This window comes from Chrysemys picta, chromosome 7, assembly GCF_011386835.1.
Source record: "Chrysemys picta bellii isolate R12L10 chromosome 7, ASM1138683v2, whole genome shotgun sequence".
Classification (NCBI taxonomy): domain Eukaryota; kingdom Metazoa; phylum Chordata; order Testudines; family Emydidae; genus Chrysemys; species Chrysemys picta.
In genome coordinates this window covers 64674737-64686089 of record NC_088797.1, presented here as the reverse complement: position 1 = coordinate 64686089, position 11353 = coordinate 64674737, and the positions used below count along the sequence as shown (strand labels likewise).

At 42.4% G+C, this 11353-nt stretch overlaps 1 protein-coding gene across 2 annotated transcripts in view; it reads right to left on the bottom strand.

Moving 5' to 3' along the window:
- Window positions 1-4667: 4667 nt before the first annotated feature.
- Window positions 4668-11353, bottom strand: part of ADK (adenosine kinase) — a 552513-nt gene continuing 545827 nt past the window's right edge. For both annotated transcript variants that reach the window (XM_005278746.5, XM_005278747.5), the window contains exon 11: window positions 4668-5845. In XM_005278746.5, the coding sequence (XP_005278803.2) occupies window positions 5721-5845 (125 nt within the window). In that variant the 3' untranslated portion in view covers window positions 4668-5720. The remainder of the gene's footprint in view (window positions 5846-11353) is intronic.

The window sequence follows — 11353 nt, the reverse complement described above, 5'->3', positions numbered from 1 at the left end:
CTCTGAATAATCTTTTTCATAAAATTCCATGTTACTTGTAACAACAGTAGGTAAAATACTGTTCATAGCAAAGTATGCTTTTTTCAAGCTGACTGTGTCCCTTTTAAGCATTCCACCAGATGTTGTTTTTATTTCACCGCAGCCATACAGAACTTCTTTTGGGGAAAAATTCTACACTGATTTACTTCTCATCCAACTCCATGGGTTGCAGGGTTTAGTCAGTGCCCAATTTGATCTTTTAAACTTAATTAATCTAGTGACACTTCCATATAGCTATGTATTTATCCTGAATCAATCATGTGGGATATTTAGAATGATCATAGCAGGTGTTTCTTTACAGCCTTTAATAAGAAGATCTGAAAGTGCTTTACAGAGAGCACTAAGAGGTAAGTAGTAATATCCCACTTTTACAGATAGGGAAACCAAGGCACAGAGCGGTGAAGCATTTTGCCAAAGTGCGTACAACAGTCCATCGCAAAGCTGGGAATGGAAGCCAGGCATGATAGATTCCCAGCCCTCTGTCTCTGATTTGAGCAGCAGCTCAGGTCGATGGCAGGCTGAACTTTGGAGATGATTTGCCTGCTAAGCTATAGCACATTTCTGATTTGTAGATGTCTGGGCTGACTTGGCTTCATTTTTAACTTTTCATTTTCTTTTTAGGGAACCAAACTGTTCAGCGGGTTTGGCAGCTGATGGCTATTAACTGTCACACTCCAATAACCAGGGGATAGTTAGAACAGCATTAAATATTTGGACTGTGCAGCAGGGCTATACTTCATCTCAGCACACAGGAATCCCGTGCTCTAATCACACTGAAAGGAAATCCACCTTACTGCTATTCAGATATATCTGTCCCTCTCTCTTCCCATCCTGGCATTAGGCATGCAAGGCCTGTCAAGGCCATTGACACAAACAAGAGCTTTCCCTTTCTGCCAACTCTGGTGAGACCTGGCAAAAATAGGACACAAAAGACTTGCTGCTTTTTAAAAGTATTTTTATTTGATTTTCATTTTGTAATGAGCCTGGTTATTACATGTCTTGATAAGAGAATATTCCTCCTCCATCTCCGAATCCCTGACATGCAATGATGCCTTGTGCATCTAATAAGAACAGGGCCCGTGGAACATTCAATGCTATTAACACAGAATTAACTTTACTGGTGCGGTGGTTTTTAGCTACAGACTGTTAGCCACTTTGTGTGGCCCTCAGGGTTAGATGTTGCAGCTTTGTTTTAAACATTGATTTTCAGCATTTTAACTCTGTCATTATTGTTCTAATCTTTAAAAAATGTTACTACACAAGGGGCACCCAAAGGTCTGCATTTAAAATGCAGAATTTCTGTTGGCCTATGCAGGAAATATTTAAAGCATAAAATGAATAACGTTTGTCATAGAAGTCAGTTAGCATTCTTTTTAGATTAACAATAGTGCTCAGAGAAGCCCTTGCAAGGGATTAGATGAAGACAGGGCCGCCCGGGGTGGTGGGGGTGGGAGTGTGGAATTTACCCCAGCCTCCCACAAGAGTTTTTCAGGGCCCCTGGAGCGGGGTCCTTCACTCACTCCGGGGGCCCCAGAAAACATTTGCGGAGCTTCTTCCGCTCCAGGTCTTTGGCAGCAATTCGTCGGCGGGTGTGTGTGTGTGTGTCTCCTTCCGCCCCAGGACCCGCTGCCGAAATGCCGGGTCTTCGGCGGCAATTCAGCGGCGGGGGGCCAAAGACCCCAGGCCCCCTGAATCCTCTGGGCGGCCCTGGATGAAGAGGAAGATCCTTAGGCACTAACCTCTGAGTCATTTGGTTGCTGAACTGGTCCCAATAGAAATAACTATCTCAAAAGGCCTTAAGTGTGAGAATTATCTCCAGGAAGTGCACAGTGAGTTAGAGAGATATAAAACAATAGGCTCATGCCTTAATACACGCAGTTAGCACTGCACATGTTCATTTTCCATGTAATCTATGTAAAACACTCAGACAGTAGCAGTCAGTGCCCAAATTAAGATACTCTTTCCCTTTGATCTTTTGTAAAGACTAATGAATTATATAATCTCTAACACCTCTGAAATCCGTCTGGTTAAAGGGAAGTATTCCTACCTTTCCAATGCTTGTCTCAATTCACTACATGGGAGCTATATTTAACAACAGGCCAGTCACATGATCACTGAAAAGGAACAGCACAAGAATCCATAATCCTAATGCTCATGAGCGCTGATTGCTATAAATCCTTTGCAGGATGATTTCCTTTAAATCCCCAACATGTCAGCACACTTTTAATTAACATTTCTCTACTAAAACTATGGCTCAGACACTCTAAATTCAACATTGTTCCCAAACTTGTCACCTTTCAATAGCTTGTATTTCTATTGTAATTTCCAGCTAGGATATTTGAAGATGAAGCTTTATTCTTCCCACCGTCCCCAAAAACAAGGTGTAACAATGAACACTATCCTCTCTTTAAAAATATATGGGGCACATCACTGCTACAAGAAAAAGCAATTACAACTATAAAAGGCAAGTCAGGGAAAAGATACAATGAATGCTAGTGCCAATACTATCCTACTCAAGGGTGTACTACTTTATCCATTGGGGACACTGGGGTATAGAGCGGTGAAATGACTTGTCCAAGGTCACACAGTGAATCAATGGCTGAGATGGAAACAGGACCCAGGTAGCCTGATTCCCAGTCCTACTCCCAAACCAGTGGAGTACGTGGATTATGCTGCCTCTCTGAATAATGGGTCATTGAGCTCTATGGCATAACTCCCATTAACTTCAATGGTATAAGTTGAAGCCCAAAGTGTGCAATGTTGGGTAAAATTATTTCCTGCTCTGGTAAAACCTTACTGCACTCAATGGGAGTTTAGTTGGGTAAGCACTGGAGCCAATGGTTAATAAGTGGTGCATTTCAAAGGGGTACCCTCCTGACACTGTCCTGATCTGAGGACTCTGTCTTTGAATGATGGTTCAAGTTCAGAGTCAGACTCACCTGAGCTCATCTGGCAGAGCTGGGATTTCAGACAATTGCACGTGTCAGAGCTTCACAAGTCTTTGATGGCATGTTTTTCAGGAAGCCCATTCTTACATGGAGGTGGTCAGTAGAGGACAAAATGGAGAAAAAGAATACTTATGGAGACAGGCCAGGGATGGCACCAGAACCATTATATGGACAAAAATCTTCCAGCAGAGGTAAGCAAAAAAAGAAACAGACGCTGAAAGGAATTCTGAAGGAAATCAGCTGACAGTACCTTTGGAAGTTACTTAGCATCGCTTGGCAAACCATTTCTAAGTATTCATGCATCGTCCTACGATTTCCAGATATTGAGGAACTAAGGAATGGCTAAACATACTGGGTCAGAGTCTGATGCTTCTGATCACGTAATTGACTTTGGTCCCATTGGTTTCAAGCTAGTCTCGTTAGCTGGATTGACACAATCAGCTGAAATGTCAACAGCCCAAGCTCTCTCAGTATCTCAGTGCCAGAACTGGGAATAGAACCTAAGACCCCAACTCCTCTGCTCTTTGTACTAAAATGAAGAAACTCATGCTATATATATGAAATGTAAAATATATTCCATATCCTGTGGAGCGTAATAGACCAGACCTCTTTCACCATGGAAACAGAATTGAAACTGAATGTAATTAATATGAAATGGGGAGCATATCCATTGTAAATTCTGTTGTTTTAAATGAATCATAACTCTCTGGGTGGAACAGGGATAACATGGAATGAAGGTGTTACAAAAGGGAATGGAACATGTCACTGAGTGCTGAGTAATAGCAATGTCAGATTTCACCATTTTCCCAACTGCCACCCGAATTCCTGGTTACAAGTTGATATCTGTGTTAAGCTACACAGCACCAAGGTACCCTTGTTCCAGAATGAGAGTGTCCCCTCATGGAGTTATTTAGGAATAGCGCCACGTGTAGACAAGCCCTAAGTGTGAAATCTTCTGAGCTAACAGTGGAAGATTAGAAGCTGTGAAGTCAGAAGGTGTCTATTATAAATGCACATAGCTGTGTTAACAGAAATGAAGAGAGCCTGCACTCTACCCTGTCCATTTCTTAAGCCTCACTAAATCCTAAAGGATAGATTGTGCTCATTTGGCACCGGCTCACTGGGGACGGTGGAGTCACGTGATTGAACAGGGCGCTTTGGGAAGTACTGTGCCTCCTGGAGCTCCCTGGTGAGTGCCCTCTGTACCATTTGTTTTGAAGGTGGAGCCTGCTCTCCTCTGCAGCCAGCCAGCTCCTTTGGCCCATGCACAGGATCATGGTCTTGCCTCCTCCCCACTCTCTCTGCGGTGTGTGGCACCCCAGCATGTGCTCGCGGAGAGTAGGTCTCTGGGCTCAGGAGAATGCAAGACTGCATCTGTTTGTGACGCCCTTTGGTGGTTCATTGAACCTTAGCTACTAACTTCTCATCTCTTCTGTGGTGAGAACACTACACAGATGAGAAAATGCACAACCACTTCCTTCCTTAATGCTGAGCACATTCCTGAGACTGAACCCAGTGTCAGCCTGGACACTTAAAGTTGCAAATAAAAGCTCAAGCTCAATCATATAATGTGGGTTGAGCACCTGCTTCCTGGCCCCTGGTTTAATAAGGCCTGTGCAGGAATGTTGGACGCACACTGCATTACTCTCACTGTGCTCTTGGCAACAAAAGGCCAGGGAATTACTATATGACAATTTTTTATTCATCAGTATCAAATTACATAGCAAAGTAATGAAGGCAAGTGTCAGACAGTCTTTTTTGAATACTGTAATACAAATAAAATCCGGCATATTGTTTAATTATCCAAAGTAAATTACAAGTTTAAAAGTGTGCGTTTAAGAGATTCCATTTGGCATATCCTGACAAGACAGCCTGCATAAACATTTCTGTACCTCATTTTCACGATGTGTTTGTATATTAATTTAAAACAGCCTTTAAAAAGCTTACACTGAGGAGACAGATATAAAATGTACAGCTAGTTCCTATCATGAGATCATGTCTCTGCCTCGAAAGCACAGAGAGTGGCCAGTCTGATAGATGCACAGGAATTTACAAATTAAGGGTCAGATCCTGCTCAAAAATACTGCTTGATCCAAACCCACAGACATCAATGGAAAGACTCTTAATAATGGACTTAAAAATGGACTTTGGATGAGGCCTTTGAATTCCTGGAAAAACATCTATTAACTTAAGTGGGAGCAGGACTGAGCCCTCCGGGCCAGATCTTGCATGTTGGGCCTGATTCTCTTCAAACTTACACTACTTTTAACACTAGACAATCACAATTGATTTAGGAAGAGTTATTATTGATTTACACCATTGTGAGATGAATGTTGGGCCTGCTGATTTTACACATGAAGAAGATGAGCAGGATTTGGCCATGGTGAAACACAATCTAGAGGTTTCTGTAGAAGTGTTTTAACAGAGTTAATCAGCTGTGGCATCTACATGAGACTTCTCTTATAACCTGTGTAAATAATACAACTTTTCCACGTTGATGAGAGAATAAGCTTCACATAGCACTGTAATCCCTAAATTAAGACTACTGAAACATTATGGTGGCATGAATAGGAAAATACCATAGCAATATATGTTTTGTATAGCGTAAAGTGAACAGAAGTACAGAAGCCTTGATGCAGGAAATTGGGAGGGTGAGGAAGGGGAAGTAGGAAATATTTAGGCAGCAATCCCATAAACATAAGAGTTTCTCTTGATTCCTCCGATTCATTGCTTTCAGTGGAAGTCAGGCTTTTCTGGGAAAGTACAACCAGAACGCCTTATGATCACGTTGGCTGCATAATGTCCAGCTCGGATGCACTCTGTCAGCGGTCGGTCATAGACAAGCTGAGAGAGAAAGCCTACAGAACAAAAGAATGGAGAGAGAGTGAAGTAGAGAGTTAGATTTTGAGTATATCATATAGTCCCTAATTTGACAAAGCACTTAACATATGCCTAATTCTAAACATATTAGTAATCCCACTGAAGTTAAATTTAAACTCAGGCCCATGCTTAAGTAACTTGCTGAACTGGGGTCTTACTTATTTTATTTAAAGCTTCCACCTGGTGGCTTCAAGCAAATGGTATAACTATCAAGGTTGTTTTTTTATTAGTGACTTCAAACAAAAAGGATCACACTCACAACACCCTTTCAGAGGGAGCTGCTGGTACCTCTAATCCCATTTCAAAAAGTAGAAGCAACTCTTCATGTTGGAGAGAGTTTCTGCTTTTCATATCGGCTACATTTACAGGCCCATCAACTTACCTCTGGACAATGTGTTCCTTTTAAGAAAGCAAACTGCTTAAGAACATAAATGTTAACTTGATTCATAGATGTAACTATCCAAAGCAAAATCAAATGAGAAATTTTAAATTGATTAGAAGATTCAGATGGCAACTGTTGTTCCCTACTCATTAGGGAAAGAGGAATCAAGATTTTAAAAACTGGGTGCCTTAAATTGAACTCTGAAGTCTGAACTTAGGCATCTAAATAAGTGGCCCCATTTTCCAGAATGTTGACCAGTCAGCACTTTTGAAAAATCAGGACACTTATCTAGCTATCAATGGCTACCAACTACCATAACCACTGCCTACAAAACCTGAAAGAAATAGGAGTTCAGCACTTTTGAAAATCAGGTCCACCTGTTTAAGTGCCTCTAAGTGGACTCAAAAGCCTAATTTTAATCTCCTTGGCTGGGGTTTTTCAAAGGAGCCTGAAAGAGCGAGGCGCCAGTGGGAGTTAGGTCCTTTGAAAATCCCAGCTTCATTTTGGAAACTCTTGTCCTTGATCTGCATACATGCATCTGCACAAAGCAACACCATGGTTAACAGGTTGACAATACTTACTGCAGATAGGAAAGAAAATAAATTTGAAAACTAGAGTTCAACAGGGCTTGAAATGGGAAGAAATAAATTCAATAATTAATCAGAACCAACCCCACAATATTTGGTAAACATTTTCTACTCTCACCAATTAGTTTAACCTTTTTTTAAACGCATCTCAGATGTCACTGGTTGGGTTCTCCCTTTCCCATCCAACCACAGGAGCAAAACCACCCTCAGCCAGTCAAGTCTAGAATTAAGGAAAGCCCAAACAGATTCTGTAAGGCTTTCTCCCATCCTATTATTCTTGACCTCCATTTTCACCCTTTAAAGTCCCCATGTCACATTCAGGCTGCCCCTGTGTTTTGACAGTGCAAGATTAGTCTCAAATCACATCTCATAAAAGTAGCTCAAATCTACCATCTACCGACTTATCAGAAATTCTGGTTCAAAGAGAATGACACATTCCACTAGTTCTCTTTTGACAGAACCCTATATGTTTTCTATATTCAGTTTGGTTACTATTAAAATAAACTACCTACATTTTATTGCAATACTCTAAAGCCCTAAAGGAAGATTATTTTCATTTAACCTGTATTCCACCTTTAAATATTTACTCCTCGTGGGATGCTCAACCCTATTTTAGAACACAATAAAAACATTCTATCTTGTGTAATAATGCCTGTTAGTAATTTAGAGATCAATCTATAATACAAAAATCACATAAAACATGAAACACAAAAAATCTCAAGAACCGTGGACAATACCAATGAGCCAAAAAGACCTCTGTCAATGGCTAAGTTGGTTCTAACCTCTCCCCGTCATAACCAACAGTGAAAAAAGGCTTATCTGATCCTCAACGTCATCTCTAAACTCCACTGACATGGAAAAAAGCAGGTCTTTTTATATAAAAGCCACAGGTTCAATTGGTCAAATACCACAGATTTACCAATGGAATGCGTGAGATGCCGGAAAGTAGGTGTTTTGGTTGACAGCTTGACAACCACAAAAGATTCTGGGTGTGTTTTAAAATCAGTATTTTTCCAGGGAAACCTGAGCCGTAAGTTAGCTACTGTTTCACAGATATGACTTCACTGACAAATTCTGAGGCCATAAACATAGGTGAGAGTCAGAAGTCTTCAATACATAAGGACGAGAGCCTTAGCAAGTGAAGAGGAATTGTGCCATGAGCACCGTCAGCCATGGCAGTCTGAGGCTGACATACCCCCTGACTGGTGGCAGGAGGGTCCGTCCAGCAACCAGGTTTGGATAATAGTTCTGAAATTCAAAAAACATGTCTGGTAGAAATCAGATGGTTTCTGAATAACGCGATGAAAATAGTCTGCTTTTTTGTATTCTTAGTGGAACACTTCCTGGATCCACAGAGAATGTCAGTCACTACATCTGAACTGCCTGGGAGACATGAGCTTGCTAGTGAGTTTCTGGGTGGTTAAAACTTGAGTGGAGTATGTCCATATGTAAAATTAGGCAATTAAGAATGTCCATTTCTAAATCAGTAAGTCTAAGAGATGTATTGTGCAGGCTTCCAAAAACACAGACAACTCTCAGCTTTGTAAAGAGCATGAGTCCAGAACGTGCTTTATATAAAGCAGAAAATCATGCTCTTGGTTGCTGGTCAATACTCTGAATATTGATGAAAATAAGGAAATCAAGGTATGTGAAGGATCTTAAGAAATGAAATATCATTTAATATGAACTACCTTTAGGGCCTGACTGCCTTTCAGCTTACCACAGTTTTAGACCAGTCTATTTGCACTGATTTCAATGGAGCTACTCCTGATTCACATTGAAGTAAGTGAGAGCAGACTCAAGGTCCTAGTTCAGCTGCTACTTGTTAACATGTAGAATCTGCTGTGGAACGTTTGCCCCAGATCAATATCTAATCATGAAAGTTTCTTTTAAAAATTATTTATTTTTTACAGGATTTACAAAGGAGATTGTAGCAGCATCAGAAGTAATATCGCATCAAGTAATAATGCAAACAGATAAATCACAAGCATATAAGTATAGCACATACTAAACATAGGCAGTTAGCAAAGTAGACCCTAGGGAAACACCAGAAAGCACTCTTGGTTTAGTAGAAAAACAAAGAACTCAGTCAGGCAGACTGCTTTAGCTGCAGAGTGGCCTTTTAAGTATACTCAATAAAAGGCAATCAAATTCAAATATAATTCTGGGCTTGGGTTCTCCCGTGTGAAATGTTCTGTACTGCAAATACTGTGGGACCTATCTAGTGCTACAGAAAAAGAAGTGCAAGAACGCACTTCCAGTATGTGATAGTACTGGAACGCCATTAGTTCCCCCCAAAAGTGCCAGCATGGGGGGCATTCCAGCATGAGTCCAGCCTTGGCCCGTATCCTCAGCCTCACTCCATCCCCTATGTACTGACTATGTGTCACTTGCTCTTAGTCCCACATGGGCATAATGGGCATGGTTATCCTTCTGTGATGCTGGGTCATGGGACTGGCCTCTAAGGCGCAAGCAGCTATTCTAACTTATGCTGGGGCAGAGCCGGTTTCTTGGCTGCCCTCACGATCAGTGCAGTGCAAAGGTGGCACAACTCCTTAATCAAGAGAAGCTTAGCTAGACCTGAGGATCTGGCCTTGGATAATCTATCAAATCAGCCTTAGGGAATATAATGCAGCTTTGTCTAAATATTGTTTTGACTTATTTTGCAGATGATAGGTGCAGGAAGTAGGGATGCGGCGGATGCTGCAGCACCCCCAGGTTTTAGGGGGGGCCACTGGTCCCATGCCCAGGGCTCCACTCCCTGGCTCGGGTCCCGACCGCTGGCCCTGCTCCCCAGCTGCTTGCTCTGTGCCCGGGGCCCTGCTCCTGGCCCTCCGCCCAGGACTCCACTTCCTGGCTACCGGCCCCGGCCGCTGGCCCAGTGCTTGGGGCCCCACGCCCAGCCCCACCTCCCGCTCACGTGCCTCCACTCCCAGGGCCCTGCATGTGGGGTCCTGGCTGCCGACCCCTGCACAGGGCTCTGCTTCTGGCCCCACGCCCGCCCCCCCCGCTGTTGCCACAGCCCCGGTCCCCCTTACCTCTGTCCGGGTCCCTCCCCGCCCCCAGAGATACAGCCCTGCTCTCAGCCTCAGCTTTGGGCAGGGAAGAGGCACGAACAGGAGTAAGGAGTAAGCACCCCCACTATTTAAAATGTTGCAGCGCCACTGTGCAGATGATGCTGCCAGTAGTATTTTTCCAGCGTCCAAACACATGGTTACATAGCATGCTTTAATACAAACCTCTGGTGAACAGAGTGTTGGGGGAAGAACCAGAGTCAAGGCCCCACTCATTGCCTGCCTCTGCTCTATCACCTCTGTTTGTGTATGGAGGAGGTGGGAATAGCAGATCCATGGTGATTGCTCTGCCTCCCATAATATAACCAGTGATCTGGGTAGCTCGTGCAGGGAAGTAAGAGGTGTCTTTTCCCCTGTGCCGCTCCTTCCCCCCACCACACCCACACAGACATGTTGAACAAGCAACAATCTTGCCCTTATTCATTACAACAACTCAGTTGGAATTGTGTCCAATAAAATGGTGTTTGAAAATCCGAATTTTGTACCTTATAAGGTATAAAACAAACCAAAGACGTGTACAAATTCTCAGCCAATGGAAACGGTTATGGGAAAACATCAACAGCTATTATCAGCACAATTTTATTTCCTAAAAAGAATTGCAGGGCTTCTATCTACCCAGGAGCTAAAATGCAGTTTGGCTCTGAAAAGTGTCTCTGGTATCACTGAATACTATCTTTATTGTCTCTCAATGATTTCCATGCTATCTGTACTCAGTTTTACAAGTATTAAGACAGTTTTTCTAACTGCCAGCCCTGCAGACTCAACATGGGATATGAAAGTCAAGTTGGTTTCTTTCCTCCTGGCACATCGTCATCAGACAAAGCTTCTGCAGGCCAAATTAGGCCCTCAATGGAACCAGCATAATATTATTGTCTACCATTTATGCCCTCAGTGACACCTGTGACGTCATACTCCCAACTGCCATCAAATGGTTTTGCATGGGTGTAACTGACTGGAACCTAGAAAACCACACTCTTGATGATCACAAGCAGGACTAAAATCCAGTTCACTCCCTCACAGCTTTATTAATACAACTCTGAAAAGACTCGGAGTAGGAGCTGTTTTTACTTAGTTACTTTTGAGAGCAGAACTGAACTTCAGCATCATTAAAGGAAAACTGCATTAATTTTACTGTGGTCAGCTATACAGAAGTTCCAGACCCACAGTGTCAGGAGCAATTGTCACTATAATCAATGTATTTTAAAAAGGTTTTGTTCCAAAATTACCACTGACATCTCTAACTGAGGGTCTAGTGCTAGTGCAATGACATCAGCAATAGCGGAGATTTTAAAAGTTTTGCTCTGCTTTAGTAATGGTTTAACAACACTTAAAACCAGCTTATACTGAAAGCCAAACGTTTCATTTCAAATTGTAAACTTGACAATTAATTGTAATGACTGTTCATTACTAAAGTTGGCTGGAAACTGGCTTAGAGTCTCTGAC